This window comes from Meles meles, chromosome 12 (genome assembly GCF_922984935.1).
Source record: "Meles meles chromosome 12, mMelMel3.1 paternal haplotype, whole genome shotgun sequence".
Taxonomy (NCBI): Eukaryota; Metazoa; Chordata; class Mammalia; order Carnivora; family Mustelidae; genus Meles; species Meles meles.
In genome coordinates, this window is record NC_060077.1 from 2,509,004 (window position 1) to 2,530,827 (window position 21,824).

Below are 21,824 nucleotides of genomic sequence, written 5' to 3' on the forward strand. Positions count from 1 at the left end.
GATGTTGAGCACTTTTTCATGTGTCTGTTGGCCATCTGGATGTCTTCTTTGCAGAAACGTGTGTTCATGTCTTCTATCCATTTCTTCATTGGATTCTTTGTTCTTTGGGTGTTGAGTTTGATAAGTTCTTTATAGATTTTGGATACTACGTCATTTGCAAATATCTTCTCCCATTCTGTTGGTTGTCTTTGGTTTTGTTGACTGTTTCCTTTGCCGTGCAAAAGCTTTTGATCTTGAGAAGTCCCAATAGTTCATTTTTGCCTTTTTTTGCTGCCTTCTGCTCCTCTCTCTCTTTCTTCTTCTGGGATCCCAATTATTCTAATATTGTTTTATCTTATGGTATCACTTATCTCTCAAATTCTCCCCTCATGGTCCAGTAGTTGTTTGTCTGTCTTTTTCTCAGCTTCTTTATTCTCCATCATTTGGTCTTCTATATCACTAATTCTTTCTTCTGCCTCATTTATCCTAGCAGTAGGAGCCTACAATTTTTTTATTGCACCTTATTAATAGGTTTTTAAATTTCAACTTGGTTAGATTTTAGTTCTTTTATTTCTCCAGAAAGGGATTTTATTTCTCCAGAAAGGGATTCTCTAGTATCTTCTATTTTTTTTTTAGCCCAGCTAGCACCTTGATAATCATCATTCTGAACTCTAGTTCTGACATATTACCAATGTCCATATTGATTAGGTCCCTAGCCATTGGTACTGCCTCTTGTTTTTTTTTTTTTTTTTTGAGGCAAGTTTTTCCACCTTGTCATTTTATCCAGATAAGAATAGATGAATGAGAGAACAAAACACTAAAAGAGTAGAAACGACCCCAGAAAAAATATATACTAACCAAATTGGAAGAGCTCTGAAACCAGGGGGAGAAGAAAAGAGAAGGAGAGAAAGAAAGAAAGAAAGATACACATATATACATATATGCATATATATTAGACTGGTGAATAGAACAGAGCTACACGCTTGATTCAGGGTATATCCTGGTCTGTTAGAAGAAACTGCCTCCCAATTTTTTTTTTTTTTTTACAGCGAGAGAGAGAGAGATCACAAGCAGGCAGAGCAGCAGGCAGAGAGAGAGGGGGAAGCAGGCTCCCCACGGAGCAGAGAGCCCAATGTGGGGCTCGATCCCAGGACCCTGGAATCATGACCTGAGCAGAAAGCAGAGGCTTAACCCACTGAGCCACCCAGGCGCCCCCTGCCTCCCAAATTTTTAAAGAAAGAAAACCATATATATACAAAAATAAGAGTAAACACGATGAAGGGATGGAATATGACTGTAAAGATGAAGATTAAAAAAGATTCTAAAAAAAGTTGATTAGATAAGAAGTTGGTTGAAAAAAGGAAAAAAGAGGAAAGAATGTGATCAGGCTGGAGACTAGAACACAGCCATGCACTAGAGTTAGGGTATATTTTGAAATGTTAGAAGAAACTGTATCCTAAATTTTTAAAGAAAGAAAAACCTACATGTATACAGAAAACAAGGTTAAATATAATGAAGGGATAGAATAGAACTATAACAATGAGAATTTTAAAAGATTTTTTTAAATGGTATTGATAAAGGTTAAAATAAGAAAGAGGAAATTTTTTAAAAATAGAATAAGAAAAAAATAAAAAGTTTTTAAAAAGATTTTTTTATTTGCTTATTTGACAGACAGAAATTACAAGTAGGCAGAGAGGCAGGCAGAGAGAGGAGGAAGCAGGCTCCCTGCCCAGCAGAGAGCCCAATGTGGGGCTTGATCCCAGGACCTCGGGGATCATGACCTGAGCCAAAGGCAAAGGCTTTAACCCACTGAACCACCCAGGTGCCCCAAGAAAAACATAAAATTAAAAAAACTTAACTTTGAAAAACTAAATGATCATAGGAGGAAAAGCCATGAATTTTATATGTTGCTTTCCCCTCACTCTGGAGTTCCTTAGTTCTCCTTGATCCGTGAACTTGGTCTTGGCTGGATGTTCTTGCCGATCTTCTGGGGGAGGGGTCTGTTGCAGGAATTCTCAAATATCTTTGCCCATAGCAGAATTGTACCGCCCTTGCCAGGGGCCAGGCTAAGCAATGTGCTCGTGTTCACTCTCTCGGGAGCTTTTGTTCCCTGAACTCTTTTTGTACCACTTTGGAGGACGGGAATGAAGATGGCGGCCTCCCAATCTCAGGCCTGGAGTAGCAGAGAGCTCAGGGCGCCACTCCTCAGTGGCCCTCAGAGAAAAGCCAGCTATCCTTCCCATCTCCCTGGTTTCCGGCCCACTCCAAGCTCACCTGGCCTGCGACTGAGCTTTTCTATCACGCGGGGCCCCGTTTAGAGTCTCCAAACCCAGCAGATTCCTGCCACGCGCTCCCATACTGCTCTTCCCAGAGAAGGAAGGGGAGTCTCCCCAGATCTGCTTTTTGTGGGGTCCCTGATCAAAGAGCAGCCACCCGACTGTGCCTTGGGTCATGGTTTAAGTTAACCCCGGATCTGAGAGCCCCTCCTCGGCTCCGTCTCTGCAGCTGGCTTCCCCGCTCTGATACCTGGGGGCTCTGCCACGCTCAGGCACCCCTGGTCTTTCTGTGACCCCACAAATCCCGATACCACATTATCCCCGCAAGGGCTCCACCCCCCAACCCCCCACCCCCCATTTAGCCTCTGGAACAACGTTCCTCAGGGGAGCAGACTTCTAGAAGTCCCAGTTCTGTGGTCAGCTGCTCCACCGCTCGTCAGGAGCCGCCCCCCAACCCTGCTGTCTATCTTCCCGCATGGCCTCACTTCTCCACACATCCTACCTTCCAGAAAGCAGTTGCTCTTCTGCTCCTAGAATTGCTGCTCTTTTTCTCTTCGAGATCCTGTTGAGTTTACAGGTGCTCAGAATGGTTTGATAACTGTCTCGCTGAACTCCTGGGACCCAGCAACACCAGGTCGCCTACTCCTCCGCCATCTTGCCCCTCCCACCCTCTCACTTTGTTAAAACATTGCCCAAATTTGCCTCCTAGCCATCCCCGATTTCTTTTGTCAAAGCCGTGATAGGAACGGGCATTATTCATTTAATATCACTCTCTGGAGGTGCTTAGTCAGTTAAGTGTCTGCCTTTGGCTCAGGTTGTGATCTCAGGGTCCTGGAATCAAGCCCGGCATGGGGCTCCTGGCTCAGTGGGGAGCCTGCTTCTCCCTCTCCTTCTGTGTGTGTGCTCTCTTGCTCGCTCTCTCTCAAGTAAATAAATAAAATTTATTATTAAAAAAATATCACTCTCTCCTGTGATGGGAGGAACAGGTCTATCCTGTCTCTGCTTTAACCCCAAAACCCAACACAGGGCTGGCAGGCAGCAGGAGCTCTGTGTTTGGGAGTGAGGGAGTTGGAAGGACACAGGTACTTTCACTGTTGAGCCCTAGATGAAGAGATTGCTGCTCAGAGAAACCAAGGTTTGTCCAGAGTAACAAGAGACACCATAATTTGAAGGAATGTACTGCGAAGTGGAGTCCATGAGTCTCAAACTCAAAAGCCTATAAGGTCAGACGAATGGGTAAGTGCCAAGTAAGAGGAACAAGGAGCACACATCAGGCTAAGTGGCAAGAGACCCTCAGGGCTAGAGGTAATTTGGAGGGGAAGAGACTGATCAACCATGGTACGTCCTGTCTATAGGGAGGACAGATCTAGCCACATGGCTCCCTTATAGGAATGCGGGCCCCAGATGACCAGATACTCTACTCTTTTTTTAAAGTAATCTCTCCACACAATGTGGGGCTTGAACCCACAACCTGGAGATCAAGAGTCACATGCTCTATCAACTGAGCCAGCTTGGTCTTCTAGATACTCTACTTTTTAAAGAGACATGAGGAATCTGGTTTTTTACATTCATTTTCCCAATTTAAAAATGTGGGCATCCACTTTAAGTTAAAAAAAAAAAAACTGTGTGGGCAATTTTTTGTGGGCATAATGTAACCCCTAGGTGACCAAATTTTTACCTTTGTTCCATACAGAGAGACAAATCGAAATTCTGAAAATGTGATTCCAAACAGTATTTACATCTAGAACAATGATGTCCTCTTTCATATTGCCTAACATGTAAGTAGGGTCCCCCTGGAGTTGTGCAGTGCCCAACCTACGCAAATGTATGTGGCAGCCCTGATATGTAACTCTTGAAGCTGTCACACCCCCCACCAGTCCAACTCAATAGAAATGCCAACACCTCTTGCCCCACATCCACTCTATTCTCTGGACCATGGGGAAAAGCCTTTCACCTGTCTTGTGCCCAAGAGCTGTGCAGCAGGGCCATCGAAGGGAAGTTCTAGCTATCATGACCAGATTTGCTCTGTCCTCTAGGGTGGTGAAATTCCGTCGCACGGGCGAGAGTGCAAGGTCAGAGGATGACGCGGCTTCGGGAGAGCATGAGGTCCAGATTGAAGGGGTCCGCGCAGGCCTAGAGGCTGTCGAGCTGGATGATGGGGCAGCTGTGCCCAAGGAGTTTGCCAATCCCACCGACGGTGAGAGGGCTCTGCAATTGGGACATCAGCCTGGACCACCGTCAGGGGCTCTGAGGTGCCAGGGTTACCTCCCCAGATCGTGCTCTCAGAGGCATCTAGTGAAGGGGCAGGTAGGAGGGCCCAGAGGTGATGCTGGAAGTGTGGGCTGGCCTACATGGCTTCCTCCAGCAGATAAGGTTACATCGCAATCCCCGTCAGTCAGCTTCATTGCATAACACACAGCTGAGGACCACAGCAACAATGATGGTGATGGTGGTAATGATGGTGGTGGTGGTGTGATGATGGTGATGATGATGATAATGATGGTGGTGATGGTGATGACGGTAGTGGTGGTGATGATGGTGATGACGATGATAATGTTGATGATGATGCCGTTGGTGGTGGTGGTGGTGGTTATGATGATGAGGGTGGTGGTGATGGTGACGATGGTGGTGCCGGTGATGATGGTGGTGATGGTGGTGGTGATGGTGATGATGACGGTGATGACGATGATAATGTTGATGATGCCATTGGTGGTGGTGGTGGTGATGGTGGTGATGGTGATGATGATGGTGATGATGATGGTGGTGATGGTGATGGTGGTGGTGATGGTGCTGGTGGTGATGACGGTGATGACGATGATAATGTTGATGATGATGCCATTGGTGGTGGTGGTGGTGATGGTGGTGATGATGGTGATAATGTTGGTGCTGATGGTGGTGGTGGTGTGATGACAGTGATGATGATGAGGATGGTGGTGATGGTGATGACGGTGATGACGATGATAATGTTGATGATGCCATTGGTGGTGGTGGTGGTGATGGTGGTGATGGTGATGATGATGGTGGTGATGATGGTGATAATGTTGGTGCTGATGGTGGTGGTGGTGTGATGACAGTGATGATGGTGATGACGGTAGTGGTGGTGATGACGGTGATGACGATGATAATGATGATGATGCCGTTGGTGGTGGTGATGGTGGTGATGGTGATGGCAAGGCTGATGACGACTCCGGTAGTGGTGATGATAGTGTAATGATAATGGTGCTGATGACAGTGATGATGACCATGGGGACAGGAACAGCTGACACTGGCTGAGGATTTACTCTGGGCCAGGCACTGTGTGAAGCACTTTACACATAGGACCCATTTAATCTTCACACCGGTTCCAGTTGGAATTACTACGCTCATCTTCCCCATTTTGCAGAAGCGAAAACTAAAGCACAGAAAGACTCAGTATCTTGCCCAGGGACACACAGCTAAAAATGAGCAAAGCTGAGTCTCCAGCCAGGCCATCCAACCTCCGAGTACCTGTGCTAACCCATGACCCTGGGCTCCTCCGAGTAGAGCTGGTCAAACAAGAGACCGGAGGTGGGGCCGTCGGACCTGGTCTACCCTCACACATGCTGCTGGTGGATGGAAACTTCCCATGCATTCCCAAAAGGTTCCACATTCCCAACATGAGAGAGGGTTAATGTCTTCAACCCAAAGCCTGGTTGGGGTGGGAGGGAGATCTAAGGAGGCAGTGGCCGGGGAGGGGACAGAGAGTGGGTGGGAGCAGCAGCTTTACTCCCAGGCTTATCTGGACTTAGCCCCCAGAGCTACAGTGTGACCTCTGGGTGACGCTGGGCAAGGCCATGTCCTCCTCTGTAACACGGAGCTGGGACCAGGCCTGAACTAAGAGCTGAGACAGGGACTAAATGGGACAGGGTACATCAAGATCTTTGTGCAGTGCCTGGCCCACCATCAGCAATCAGACACACACCATTAGTTTACGTATTCCCCTTCTTTTTACCGATGACTCTCCAGGACTCACTCTGCTTTCTCCACAGTATTTTTTTTTGCTGGAGGAAACCAGCCCCTGCTGATATGATAAACACCAGCTTACACTTCGGGAGAAAATGATGATTGATGCGAGAGGCCCATGATTGAAATTCTGCAAAGATGACAGCTCCCAGCAGGGGCTGATGAGAGCCTCAGAAGCAGCCCACAGAAGGGCCACCCAGCGAGCTCTTTTAGTATTTTTATTTTGTAATTAACTTTTTTTGGAAACCCTTGTAGATTTCAGAAAGGTTGCAGACATAGTTCAGAGCTCCCGCACACCCTCCATGCAGCTTTCTTTGCTGGTACCCCTCACCCGGCCACCGTGCGTTTGTCAACATGGAGGAAAGAACACTGGTACCCTGCTGTTGACTAAACCCCAGACTTCATTCAGCCCTCACCAGTTTTTTCCAGCAGCGCTGTTGCCGGACACCGTGTAGCCTACTAGATAGATTGTGTTCGGTCTTTCCATATTTTCCCAAAGCACTTTGTGTATTAATTATATCCTACTTTGTCTGAACACACAAATAACACATGTTCCTTCGGAAAGCATTTCAACACGAGAGAAAGTTACCCAGTGGGAAAGTGAGTGCCAGCCTCAACAATGACTCTGTTAACAATTTGTGGACATTCAGTCTTACTTCCCCTGCACGGTACACGTGCACATGCGCACACAAACATACACACACATCTCATTTGATCGCAAAGACCGTTCTTCATGATGCCTACCTCTCCCCAGTTACCTTTTGACTTCACAATATAACGTGGACAGCTTTCCCTCTGAGTGCAGTGGCATTTAGCTTTTAAAAAATCTCTTTCCCGACTAAGGAAGCAATACATTGTCGAAGAGAGTTGAAATCTCACAGGAGCTCTCCCTTCCTCTCTCCAAAGACAACAAAAATGAAACTGTAAGGTGACGTTTGGTATACATTCCGTGCATCAGCACATACATACATGCATATGCATACACGTACACGTAGGCGTGTACATTTCTGAGAAGAGAGTCATACCATACAGCCTGCACAGATTGCTTTGTTTTTAAAAATTAATTAACAATATGTTGGGTACATCTTCCTATATCTGCACATTCCTTTTAACAGGCAGGTCATATTTCATAATGTGCATATATACATGTGTATATATGACGATGATCCCTATAATAATTTATCTAACCAACCCGTTGACAGATATTCTGGGTTTTTCTGTTTTCCGTTTTACAAACAATGTTGCCGTGGACTTTGTAAGCAAGACATTTCTTCGCATTTGCGGGAATGTTTCTTTGGGATGACATTTCCAGAAGTAGCGTGTGCTGCCTTCACTAAACTTGGCTGTAGACTGCCCCCCCCAGGCCCCTCACATGAAGATAGCTGCGGGATGCACTCATTCCTTCCTCTGCTCTCCCTCTCTCCTTTCCAGATACTTTCATGGTGGAAGATGCGGTGGAAGCCATTGGGTTTGGAAAATTTCAGTGGAAGCTGTCTGTTCTCACCGGCTTGGCTTGGGCAAGTATTCCCAGGGACGGTGACCTCATATTCAGTCTCCGGGAAACCTCGAACTGCTCAACTGGCTTCTGGGGGCCACAAGGAAGGACATAGTTCCCTCCACATGGACCCTTTGCTTGAATCAACAAAAGTTTATGTTCAATGATCCTTGGCGATCATGAAGATCTGCCCTTGGCGGGAGTTTGGGGGTAATCCTCAAGGTGGATTTGAAGCTTCTGGCTAACTTAAGGGGTTCTCAACCATTTGGGACTCAGGGCTCCCATAGGATGATGATGCTGTCTTTGGAGCTCCCCCTAGATAAACATGCACCAATAAAAATGTACCTCCTGCTTCAAGAGGTTCATGATCTCTTGTTAAAAATCCCCTAATCTACCTCTAGCAAGGAACACAGCTAGACCTTTAATACAACTGAAACTGACTTTTATGAATGCTGCAAGACAGTGACCAGACGACCCACTTTTTTTCAAATGGATCTCCAGTTTCCCCATGTCATTGACCACCCCCCTAATTTAAAAAGCCACCTGCATTATCCATCACATTCCCATGGCCGTGCGGGTCTGCTTCTGATCTCTCATTTCTGTCTCATCTCATAAAGGTACCATGATGTGTAATTACTGGAACTTCCTGGTATGTGTTAATATAGTAAAAGGTTGTACTTATTAAATACACTGACAGTTCTGCCTGAGGTTTATAAACCAAAGATAAACCTGTCTTCCATTGAGTTAAAGAGAAAAGATCATTTTCTCTCTACCTCTAACAAAAAGTTTTTCTCAGATTTTAGAAATAGAATATCTCCCCCACTTCATTTGGGGAATGCCCCTATTGTTTTATTTATTTTTTAAAGATTATTTATTTTATTTATTTACTTGAGAGAGAGTGTGTGTGTGTGTGTGTGTGATCACGAACCAGGGGGAAGACTCCTTGCTGAGCAAGGAGCCCAACTCAGGGCTCCATCCCAGGACCCTTGGGATCATGACCTGAGCTGAAGGCAGATGCTTAACTCACTGAGCCACCCAGGCCCCTATGGTTTGAAACGCAGAAACACACACAGAATATTAACTGCCTATTTGTCCATTCCCGCGTGGTACTCATACTGTTTGAACTACTGGACCTTTCAGCGTTTTGATGTGCAGCAGGGCACTCAGCAGCCAGTAGAAGAGGGGGGTGTGCCCTCTCAGGGGTTATGGACTTGGTCACAGCCTGCCCCAGCCCTGGGCAGATCCTGGCCTTACAATGTTTGCTTTGTCCCTGCAGATGGCCGACGCCATGGAAATGATGATCCTCAGCATCCTTGCCCCACAGCTGCACTGCGAGTGGAGACTCCCCAGTTGGCAGGTGGCGTTGCTGACCTCGGTAGGCAGCCCTGCAGCTCTCTCCCGGTGCGCGCGCACATAGCCAGGACCTCCCCCGGGGCGTTCTGTGGGGTGTCTCTCTCTCTTTCTGCTGCCAAGGGCTCAGCAGGAAAGAATGAAGCCCTGATTGGGAATCATGCGACCCCCGCCCCGTGGGGCCCCACAACCTGGGGTCCCAGACCTTCTGCGCAGTTGCTGGAAGTTGGAATCCACCTGCTCATAAATCTCATAACCTCACTTGGCGGCAAAAGGGAGACGCCAGCACGAGTGTGATCTGAGGATTGAAACCACTCCGTTCCTGACCCATAGTAGATGTTCAATAAATGGTGGGGAGCGCTGCTCCCTGAATGAAGACTCGATGGAGAGTGAGGGAGAACCCTCAATATTTGTTAGGGGAGTCCAGCAGCAACCCTCTGCAAGGGAGAGGAATGGCCAGGCTGAAGAAGAGGGTTATAATAATGGCACAAAAGTTAATATTTCTTGAGCTCTTTCTGTGCAAAGGGCTTTACCTATATTGCATGCAATCTATGCATAATAAAGCTTGTGCTCTTTAATCCTGACAACCCTAGGAGGTGGGTACTATTATTAAATGTGGAAAATGAGGCACGGAGAGGTTAAGTCACTCACGAAGCTCACACAGCCTAGCTACTGGCAGAGTACAGTAATTGCTAGCCAGGAGCTCCTCCCAGAATGCTATAACTGTTCTGGAATGGCCTTCAGCAACCAGGCCTGGTATTTGCAGTAAAGCTGTGCAGCCCCGTGGGAGGAATTTTGTAAACACATACTCCTGCCTTTTGTGGTTTAGTCACCTGGATGTGTGTGTGACCTTGAGCAACCTGCTTTATGCTCTATTTCATCTCCTGCAAAATGGGTGTGATGACGCCTGTTTCCCTGCAAACGAGCAACGAAAATATACAGTGCCTAGCACGTGGGAGGGTTGTGTACTTGATACTTCTCTCTGTGTTCCTGATTCTCACTGATACCCCCGAAGCACACCCACAGGGCTGTGTTTTTGCAGTGTGGAACCTTTCTTGGCTCTGACAATCATTTTGTTTGTAACAAACAAACTGTTTACTGAGTGCTTACTATGTTCCAGACTCTGGGCTAAGAGTTTGGCATACATATATTTTTAGACTTCTCAACCCTGGGAGAGGTGCTCTTATCACTCCCATTTCCACAGACAGGGAAACTAAGGCTTGGAGAGGTGTGATGACTTGCCCAAACTCATACAGCCCGTAAGAGGCAGAGGCAGAATTGAAATCCAGATCTGTAAGACTCAGAGTCCCCATTCCCAGCCACTGCCCTGGACTACTGCATTATGGCATAAAATTTGGACTCATGGGCTGAGTAAAGTTATGAAGTTTTGTGGCTAAGCTTCTGTGGAAAAGTTAGAGCACGGCAGGAGTTGCTTTACCTGTATAAGGTACATAAAGAGGATAAGAGAGACCCACACTGTTGTCATAGGAAATATGGTACACGATTACCGTAATGACTATAGTATAAACTGGTATTCTGCTATGCCTAGATCTCTTCCTCCAGGGAGGGAAAATGGGACTGCGTGCTTGTGGGGAATGCTTAATTCTTCCAGGGTGCAGGGATATCCCTTAGTACATGATTAAGACGACACTTCACCCAAAGACACCAACCTTCAGACATTTTTGTTCTAGGTTATCTAGAAAAGAATTTTATGAGAACTATGCAGGTGCCAGGACTCTCATAGAATTCAAAATTGACATTAAATGTCTTTATTTTATTTTTATAACTTTTGACATTACTTGTTCTTATTTTTTTTATTTTTTTAAGTTTTATTTATTTAAGTCATCTCAACACCCAAAGTGGGGCTCAAACTCACAATCCCGAGATCAAGAGTCACACGCTCCTCTGACTGAGCCACCTGGGTGCCCCAGTGTTAAATGTTTTTAAATTGTATGTTGCAGATTCAAAGATTTCTGGCGTATTGACATATTTTAAAAATTGAGTAAAATTCCATGTCACTTTTTAAAATGAGCCAAATGAAATTGAAATATTTATCTGATACCCAATGTCCCACTTTAAAATAACATGAATAAGGTCCTCAGAAGTATTTAGAAATTTTGCCTTGTCTTGTTTTCTTCTTGGACTGGCATTTCCATTCCATATCTCTATGTTACATCATAGCAATGTTTTACTCTACTTGAAAGCACGCCATTTATCACCTGTCAGAATTTTCCAGGACAGAATACATAAATTTTAAATTATTGCTTTTAATTTTCTGAGCTCATAAGGCTCTCCAGTGTTGACATTTTTCTCTTGCACTGAGTTATCATGATAGTTTTTAGTAATATGCAATAGATCAAAATGAGAAAGAATTACTTTTGATAGATAATGGTTAAACACAAGTGAATTTTTATCAGGAGTCTACTTGTAATTAGTGGTGTGCAGCATCTCCCAATTACATCCCATATTCTTGGATGAGGACTTTCTATTAAAGTGAGATAGGGCTGAGCAGCAATCCCTTCCTATTTTTCACTTTTACTTTCATATAAAAAATGAGGGGGAACTGAAGGAGTTTTGTAATAATTCAATAAACTAGTGCTATTTTTTTTTTCACCAACTTCCAAGTTCTATGCTGAAGAGCACACAGCAACTGCTTATGAAAGGTTATTTTTAGGGATCTAATTTGCTGACAGCCTGATTAGGCTCTCTTTCAATTCAGTTAAAAATACTAAAAAGGAATTGGAAGCATGATGACTCCCACAGTGATTTGTAACTTGTCATTGGTGTCCCTTTGGAGGTGTCCTGGAAGGTTTATCCTCAAAGCATTGCCCTGAGAGGTGGAGGCACCGAGAAGCAAGAGGGGATGATTGAGAAAGGAAGAGGGAAGGAAATAGGCAAGCCCTCTAGCCTGTCCTCAGGAAAGAGTTTATATGGAAGTTGAGGACTTGGAAGCTAATTCCTTTAAAATGAGCCATGTCTGGTTGGAGCACCTGCCCGTGTCACCCCCGTTTGCAACCAGCTGCCCCACGACATGCCTGTGGTTTGGGGGGTCAGACAGCACCAGGCAGTGCCTTCACCTCTTTGGGCCTCAGTTGCCTTATCTGCAGAATGGGGATGATAATGGCATTCACCTCATAGGGCCACCGTGAACATTAGGTGAGATGTGAGTACAAAGCATTTAGCGCACTGTCCTGCACTTGGAGAGGACAAGAAGGGGACACAGGGATGAAAGCTCCACTCAGCCTTCCTGGGTTTCAGACCTGACTCTTCCCCCGCTCCCCTGGGGTACTGAGCAGATTTCTTAACCCTCTGAGTCTCAGGCTCCCCATCTATAAAATGGGTATGATAATTCAAACCTCACCGACTCTGTTCAAAAATTAAGACGGTGACAGTGAATTGCGGGGCACACCGTGAGTGTTTCCTCTTACAAATAACTTACGGTTCTCATTCCAACCTTCTGTCTCCTGTTTCTCGCACCCTCCAAACTCTACCTTTGATCTTGTCTTAGCAAAAGGGCAAGACTTTCTTCGGTATGGCGAGAAATTGGTAAAAGTCTAGTTCTGTGGTAATCCTTCCCGATTCCAGCCCAGGTTGTACCGTTCACACCTGTGTGACCCTGGCCAAGGGACGTCCCCTCTGTGGGTCTCCATTTCCTTGTCTGTCCCCTGGGCATGATGATATCCCCACCCCCACAGGATCGTCGTGAGGCTTAACCAATAGCATGAAGCACACAGAACGGCGTTTGCACCTTCACGGGATCCCAGCCAGTGCCGGCTCCGTGGTGTTCCTGGGCTGTGATAGCAGAGTTTCACGACGTTGTTCCTTTTTTCTGTGATGTTCTGTGTCACTGTCTAACACACCCTGTCTTTCCATCCACAGGTAGTCTTTGTCGGCATGATGTCCAGCTCCACGCTCTGGGGAAACATCTCCGACCAGTACGGCAGGAAAACGGTAAGGCAACCTCTCCTCAGTGCATGTCCTCTGGGTTCTCTTCATGCAGCAAAATGGTGCTGCTTAGCATTTGGGAACCCCAATTAGCTCTGTCGAAATGCAATGAGAAGACATTGCTCTGAGGCTGTGGACTCTTGAAATCACATGTGCCTAGTGGGGCCCAAGCATGTATGTTTCAGAATGCAGAAGATTCTATCATCCCTTCCTGGCACTCACTATTCCCTTACACGAGACTGGGGGCGGTCAGAGGCTGGTAGGTAAGGACGTCAACTTTCTTGCCCTAAATGAATCATCTCTTAATCCCAGGAGCATTGAGCTTCACGGCCCACTGTGGGAACCTGTGTGCCTTCCCCACCCCTCCTGGGATCACCACCTAAATAAACTGTTTGTACTAGAATTCCTGTGTCAGGGTCTGCTTTGGGGGAAGTCCAGCCTCAGAGACGACATGAAATGGATTCGTAAAGAAGGAAGAAGGAGGGAACTTACAGGTCTGGCATCGCATTGAGCTCTTACTGTTTTCTTTGTCACTTCGTGGTTCCCTTTGTATTTTACGCTGCTCTTGCTTTGCTAGGCTGCCCCTGGGTTCTTTGAATGCTTCAGCAGGTAAAGCTACAGTCCTCCAAACTACAACTTGGGCCTTATGGGAGAAAAGATCTCTGGAGATCTAGGCAAGCTCTACTTGGTTAAGTACCCTGCTCAGGACTAATTGTGCAATTCTGAGTGATCACACGCCCTGACTGCTTTATCGTTCTCTTTTCTGGACTCCCCTCCTCTGTCTGCAGTTTCTCTGAGGCAGGATGGTGTAGCTGTTTACATGCTGGGGCTCTGGAATCAGGTGGGTCTGGGTACAGTTGCGACCCTGCCACCTCTGGCTGTGTGACCTCGGGCAAGTGAATTGACCTCTCTGAGCATCAGTTTCCTCTTCTGTATAAAGAAAAAAATAAGAGAGTCTCCAGTGGAGGGTTCATTGAGAGCCTAGGTGTGAATGACTTTGCACAATGCCAGGCAGAGCGTAGACACAGGACCCATGTGAGCTGGATTGCAATGATAGCATTTCTGACCCGTCCCCAGGGACTGCCGATGCTGTTGGTCTGGGGCCATACTCTGAGAACTGACGTAGACTAGTGTCGAGATCTAAACAAACTTAGAATTTTGTTAGGAAGGAAGAAAGGAGGTATGGATGCTGAGGGGGTAACAGGTGGGGTCCACTGTAACCAGCATGCCATGGACTGAAAATAACACAGTGCCTTGTATGGCAGGCCCTGCACCAAGCATGATACACGCATTAACTCACCCAAAACCCCAGTACTGTTGTCAATCTGGTTCTACAGAAGGGGAAACTGAGGCACAAGGTGTGGGCACCTTGCCCAAGCCACACGGTTTGTATGTCACAGAGCAGGTCTCACTCCTTCTAAGTCTAAACTCTTGCCTTAACCATGATGCTACTGGCTTGAATCCATAGATGCTCAACCAATGTATGTTGGCTCAATGGATGGATGGATGGATGGATGGATGGATGGATGGATGGATGGTTGAACAGTGCAGTCCTCCTGCAGCCCCTCCCACTGTAACTGGACAGGAAACACATGGGCCAGCAGGCCCCTGGGAGACATTGTCTTATAAAACCACCAAGAAGTGGCTGGGGAAGGATCAGAGGTGACAAGGCTGGGAAAACAGCTACAGCCATTGTAGCACAGGGGCTCTCGGTTGGTTTTAGAGGCTGGAGAGGTTAGTTGGGAAGACCTCTCCAGGCCTCCCAAGGAGACTAGAACCTGGATGACTCTGGTTTTCAGGCCGTAGCTCTCTAAACTCTGTCCATACACCTCCTCCCACCCACTTCCTTTTTCTGGAGGGTGTAAGTCATTGCTTCAGCCATTTGCTGGTTGGAAGATAGAACAGAGCCAGAGCTGGAGAGAAGGAGGGAGGGAGGGAGGGAGGATAGGAAAGGAAGAAGACAGAAAGGAAGGAAAGATGGGAGGAAGGAAGGAAGGGAGGGAGGGAGAGAGGGGGAACCCCTCTTAAAATGAAGCAGAACGATTCTTGGGTGGCTTGAGCATTGAAAACTGTCAATATGTGGCTTAGGTGGAAACTAATATTAGCCTTCGCAGTTTTAAAATAATCGAAGTAGAGGGGCACCTGGGTGGCTCAGTGGTTTAAGCCTCTGCCTTCGGCTCAGGTCATGAACTCAGGGTCCTGGGATGGAGCCCTGCATCAGGCTCTCTGCTCAGCGGGGAGCCTGTTTCTCCCTCTCTCTCTGCCTGCCTCTCTGCCTGCTTGTGACCTCTCTCTCTGTCAAATAAATAAATAAAATATTAAAAAAAAAGGCCCTCGCCAACACCCTCCCAGTGCGACTTCCCGACTCTCTCTCTAAAAAAAAAAAAAAAGAAAGAAAGAAAGAAAGAAAGAAAGAAAAAATAATTGAAGGAGAAAGCTCTTCTGAAGTCTTCACGTGGTCTCTTCCTGCTCATACTGGGCACGGGGTGGACGACGTGTCCCTCCGTCTCTGGCTAAAAACAATTTTTATTTACTTGTTCTTGAGGCAAACATCCATCTGCACACACAAAATATGCAGGAGCCCAGAACAAGGCACTTTACTGTGCCTCAAATCCTCTTACCCCATTGCCGAGTCATGAAGTCGTGAGGAATACAAGGGGGGATTCAGTGAAAACACCCGCATTTGGAGCCTGGGTCTGCCCCTGGGCGAGTAAAGCGAGTTACTCTCCCCTCTTGGGGCCTCAGTTATGTCGGGGGAGATTGGATTAGTAATAGCTGATAGTAACAGCTACCATTTGTTGAGCTCCTGAAACTAAAGGTCAAATGGGTTTGTCGCCGGTTGTGTCTGTTCTAATCATTCCGTAAGGGATGCCAGACACATGGATTGGAGGAGTGGGAAGGCTCAGTGCGCTGTGCCGTGATCGATCAGTGATGTCTGCCAGGGGCAGGAGGGTGGCGAGGTGCGTGCTGTAAACCCCACAGGGACAGTGGCTGTGCCTGTTTTGCTCCCTGAGGTGGCCCTGGGCTCCTGGCAGGGACCTGCCTTATAGCAGACACTCCAAAATACCGCTTGAGTGGCTGAGCTCAGTAGATGAAAATCAGACCTCCTTGTTGCCACTTTCTGCTGCTCTCTCATCCGTCATCAGTAAAGGCACTTTACTGATGAGTGTTCTCTGTTTGCCGAGAAGCCCCAAAAGGTCACTAGCTTATGATTCTGACATCCCTCAGAAGAGTGTGCTCATTCTGCCACTAAGGTCATTCATGCCTACCCTGTTCCCAGGAGGGAGCCCTATAGAATGTAGATGTCTTCGTTTTATGATGAGGAGGAGAAAACTATAGCTCAGATTTTAAAAAGATTCCTAGACGGGTTTTCAGTAACACCATTTACTGAATCTTGTGAGTTCTGAACACATTTTGGCAACTTCTAGAACAGTAGTTCTCACCGGAGGAGGGAGTGGGCAGATTTTTGTCTCCCCATTCCTCCAAGGGGACACTCAGAAATGTCTGGAGATGGTTTTTTTGGTTGTCACAATGGAGGGGAGGTGTGCTCCTGGCATCTAGTGAGTCAGATTCTGCTCGATTTCCAAAAAGTCCGCAGGACTGTCCAAACTATGAAGGGCACCAGGGTTGAGAAACCAGGCTGCAGAGTGAAGGCACAGGTGATACCAATGTGTACTGTAGTGGTGAGTTCATTCTGTACATCTGATTTCGTCACCTGGGACCGCCCCACCCTGATTTCCTATTTACCTCCAGCGCTCATTTGGACAAATACTAACATGCCATCCCTGTGAAAGCATGAACTCTGGGGTCAGACTGTTAAGGTTCCTCCGCAGACAGGCTGCATGACCCTGAACAAGTTTCTCGACGTCCCTGTCCCTCAGTTCCCTCATCTTTTCGTCGGATAGTAATAGTCTCCCTTCCACAGGGGTGTTCTGGAGTCAGTGGGCCTTTGCACAGAAAGCTCTTGGCCCAGAGGACGCGATTCATAAATGCTCATTATTGTTTCTATCATTTGCCAAGCTCATGACAATAATTGGAAATGCCAGTGTTGAAATGCAGGTGTGTCTGGCTGCCGAGTCTGCATCCGTGGCTGTTGAGAGACGTAACTGAACTGTCCCCCCAAATTCAGCTGAGCAGTTCGACATTCATCCATTCCCAACAGAGGAAGCCCGAGAGGATGCCTCTAGAGTGGTCCTCTAGCTCTCCTGACAGGAGAGGAGAAAGCGCCCCTAGACTGCGGGGCCCCCTCCTCCCTGCATGGAATTCTGGCCCAACCGCAGGGAGGATGGATCAGGTTCTAATTATATGGCTTCTGTAGAACTCCTCCAGAAACAGAGGGTGAGCCGGGCAGCTGGTGAGCTTTAGCAAGTGCCAAGAATCTCCTCCTAGCTCCTTGATCTGCCTCCGCCCAGCTGGGAGGCTTCTGGGAGGGCACCCGCTGCATGACTTTGCAAGGGACTCACCCAAGAGGTTAGAATGCTGTGGGCCACTTTGATTCCTACAGAAGTTTCTGCACCCTGAAGGCTTATGGCAACCTCACAAAGGAAGGGCAGCTGTGGGTGTGTGGCCTTGCTGGGATGAAAATTCTCCATCCCCTCTGTCGAGCGAGGGAAACTTAAGCAAGTTGTTTCATTGCTCTGAACCTCAGTTTCTCCATCTGTAAAACTGGGTTGACAAGAGCAATAGTTCAGAGGGTGGCAGGGAGGTTATATGAGAGATGGAGGTAATGCGCTTAGAGCCGTATTTACTGATGTGTGGTTAGCCCATGATCAATGGTAACTAGTATCGGCTGCGACTCAAAGAAGAAACATTTCAGAATATGATCAGGTTACTAGCTAGTCCAAAGGCTATAGGTCCCTGTTATCTTTTGGGAGGGAAAAGGAGGTGGCTGGCAGGCAACAGGACTTTCCTCTCAATATTTTGAAGGTCCCCGGACCGCTTTGTCCCATGACTGTTTTCCCTGTCCTGGGCATGCCTGGAGGACACTAGGCATGAGTCTTCACCCTTCCAGAACTGAGCAGTGCTTATGATGATGACATCATCAGCCCCTTTTGGAGGCTGCAGACCTGGCGCCCAAGTGGTGGCAAGACCCTCAGCTTCTTGGAGCAGAAGGTTGAAGGATTTCCAGGTTACAGGTTGTGAACCAGTGAGCCATGAACTGAACATGGTGTATAGCTGTGTTTTATTTAACCCATGCTGTGCTGTACAGGATTTTGAATCAGGTGCCTCTGCTTCAAAAATGTATTTTGCATAAAAACGAACATTTGTGGCTTTTTTTTTTTTTTAATTCGGCTACCTGGCAACCCGGGGTCCATATTCCGTGATGGCAACTTTTGGCTAGAGCTGAGCAGAGACTGACAAGACAGGCCAAGTTCTCTTGCAGTCACCTGTACCCCCGTCCTTGCCGCACGACACCATCATGTATGTCCTCTGTCGGAGGCAACTGGAGCCCAGGAGGAGGGGAGTGGCTCATTCAGAGTACGGCATTCAGGGTTGGAAGTTCTGACCCCCGGTTTGACTCTGCTGATCCTGGACAAATCACTCAACTATGTTGACCATCACTGTGCTGATTTGTGAAGTAGGAGTGGTAATAGAAGCTTCTTTCCACAGCAGGCTGTGAGGACCCAATACAATGATGGGGCAGTGATTTATGAAACAGGAATGGGAGGTCTGAGGTCAGAGACTATGGCTGTTATCTTCCCTGCGATAGCCCAAGCCGAAGTCCAGAGTTCAGCAAACAGCAGGCACTCAATGTATGCATGGCCAAGGGATGAATGAATGAATAATAGCATCTTGACTGCCAGGCATGTGACAGGTGCTCAATACAGGCATATTGAACAAATGATTGAATGAGTGATGCATATCATTTGTTTAAGCAGGTGTCTGATACATGCATATTGAATGAATGAATATACATAATATTATTTCCAGTGTCTGACATACAGCAGGGTCTTGATATATGTTTACTATTCAATGAATAATTGAGTGAGTAATTTTTAATGAGTGCATAATGTCTAGAGCCTGGAATACAGGGAATGCTCAGTAAATGAATATGGAAGGAAGAAAAGGAGAAAGGAAGAGAAGAAGGTAGGAGGGAGAAGGGACCAACAGTCTGAAAGGCAGGACTGATGTTAGGCAGAATGACAAGTGTGGTTAATGAAAAGCTCAAAAGCCCAGGAGACATTTCTGCAGAGTCCCAAGCAGTGCTTGGATGGGGCTTGCTGTAGTACCCATGCCTTCGCAGTAGCCATGATGGTACTCACCAATGATTGCCGAGTCCCCATTTCCTGGCCTACTGGAAAGCCCCGGGGGCAGCAGACAAATGCAGAACCAGCTGCAGCCTGCAGTGACCCTACAGAACAGGTGACAAGCAGGTCTTTGCTGCCTGGCATAGGGTCATATGAGAACCCCAGTGGGATACCGCAGCTCCCAGGCAGTCCCTGGAGGGAGGCTTAGCTCTCAGGCACCTGTCTGGGGCCCTCTTCTCTAGCCTCTCCTCTCCTGCTCTGTTTTCCCTCTCTTTATTTTCTCTACTGCTAATGATGTCCTTTTTTTTTTAAGATTGTGTTTATTTATTTGAGAGAGAGAGAGAGTGAGCGAGAGAGAGAAGGAGCAGGGGGAGGGGCAAAGGGAGAGGGAGAAGCAGACTCCCCACTGAGCAGAGAGCCTGACCTGGGGCTCCATACTGGGACGCCAGGATCATGACGGGAGCCAAAGGCAGACACTTAAATGACTGAGCCCCCCCCAAAAGCCTCCCCAATGATAATCTATTTCTGATTCAAGGCTCCTTGGGTTCCAAGGAAGCAAACCCCTCTAAGTTAGCTTAAGCCAAAAGAAGAGAAGTAAGTATATGTGCGGCAAGTTACTAATTTCATAGTTACGTGTTTTAGGGTTGCAGAAATGTTGCTTTATTATTGTGGCAATAGATCCAGAGCTCCCTAGCCTTTAATAATTCCTATCCTACCTGTTTTTTTATGTACTTAATATCTATCTTTATACCCATTTCATTAAAAAAAAAAAAAAAAAAAAAACAGGGCACCTTCGGGGCCCAGTTGATTGAATGGCTAACTCTTGATTTCAGCTCAGGTCATGATCTCAGAGTCCTGAGATCAAGCCCACGACTGACAAGTGGAGTCTGCTTGAGATCTGCTCTCTTCCTCTCCCTCTGCCCCTTCCCCACTCCCCCATGCCCTCTCTCTGAAATAAATAAATAGAATCTAAAAAAGAGAGAGAGACCTCAAATGCTTGTTTTTGGAAAAGGAAACTTTATAGAGCCTTAAATAGGAAAACAGTAGCAATTTCCCTAATTAGAAAATATCTGCAAAAATAAATACAATGAAAATAAGACAATGTTACTAATTCTAGTTGGTCACGGTTGCTCCCCTGCCCTGTTTGTGAAACAGAGAGCTCAGTGGGTGTTTAAAAAGGTGTTAAAGACAGACTAGCTCCACATGGATACTTTCTTGGAGATAATCAGAATAATGATTGAAATAAAAAGAAAACACTTTCTTGCAAGCTAATGCAAGTTATTTAAAATATTCTCTCTCCCACTTAAAAACATTTTCCAAAAGACTGGGGACCTCCATATTTCCTCTCTAGTCCCTTTCAATTCATTTTAATTTTTTTAAAGCTTTCTTAAGTAATCTCTACACCCAGCATGGCACTCCAACTCAACCCTGAGATGAAGAGTTGCATGCTCTTCCAACCGAGCCAGCCAGGTGCCCCAGTTCATTTTAATTTTAAAGCTAAAATCAGGATGCTTCACACTTTCCTTCTGAATTGTTCCCAGGGGGACAGGAGAGTGAACTCAAGGTTGATCTGGGAGAATTACTGCAGAAAGAGATCTGCCCAGACACCATGTTGCTGGTCTAAAATTCATGAAAGTTTGTGTTCTACTCCATAATATGTTTGGTGTTGGTTTTGATACAAAAATTACATTTTAAATTACATTCACCCTTAATTTTTTCTCAGTCTCTAACCGGCACTGCAGGAATATGCGTGTTTTGTCTTACAGCATTGTGTCCCTGGTGGTTCTCAGCCCATCAAATGCAATGTTCCTTTTACTTAGAAATTGTAATGAAAACTCTTAATAATGCCCCTCAATTATCCAGGAGTAATTTCAAAACTAAACTAAAGTAGCCACTCACATAATCTCCAAAAGAATCCAGGTATAAAAAAAAATAATAAAATAAATCAGGTAGAATGCCCCAAGTATGATATGATGGAGGATTTTTTCAAAGGAGGCAATTAATTAAATAAGGGCTTTTTTCATATGCAAATATGCATGCACAATTGCCTAGATAATCAAAGGAAGTGGTTAATATTTGTACCTGATTATAAATAAGCTTGTATTTAACTGAATTTTATTGATTTTTTTCTTTATATTTGACATTTTGAAATAGGATTAGTTCAGTCTGTTCATAGATAACACATGGAAACCCAGTGACTGTGTACAGATACTCCGTGACTCAAATACCACATGTAGTGTTGAATTTCACAGTATGGATTTCTGGAATAATGAACAATTTTGTGGAGTTCCGGATAAAACCACAACAGACTTCCTTTGATTTACCTGCAAGTTGCATCCCTGCAAAATTAAGTGTATATTCAAACTATGTCCCTCCCCCAAATCTTATTTCTATATAAAACAGAGTGAAGGTCAAGGTGCAGATAATCCTGGTTTTCACCTGCATGACAGTCAAGTAGAATGTTCCATTTGAGATGGTACAGGATGCAAGACAAGTCTTTGTTGAGTCTCTTGCCTGTCGGGCAACTAACATCTCAGGGCCCTAGGTACT

At 46.1% G+C, this 21,824-nt stretch overlaps 1 protein-coding gene across 2 annotated transcripts in view; it reads left to right on the plus strand.

The window, feature by feature from the left end:
* LOC123953740 (SV2 related protein) overlaps positions 1–21,824 on the plus strand; it is a 74,339-nt gene that overhangs the window by 18,979 nt on the left and 33,536 nt on the right. Inside the window, exons 2-6 of one of the 2 annotated variants that reach the window (XM_046024058.1) lie at positions 3,949–4,033; positions 4,292–4,452; positions 7,668–7,753; positions 9,008–9,106; positions 12,961–13,032. In XM_046024058.1, the coding sequence (XP_045880014.1) occupies positions 4,005–4,033; positions 4,292–4,452; positions 7,668–7,753; positions 9,008–9,106; positions 12,961–13,032 (447 nt within the window). In that variant the 5' untranslated portion in view covers positions 3,949–4,004. The remainder of the gene's footprint in view (positions 1–3,948; positions 4,034–4,291; positions 4,453–7,667; positions 7,754–9,007; positions 9,107–12,960; positions 13,033–21,824) is intronic. The other variant, XM_046024057.1, reaches the window with a different exon arrangement.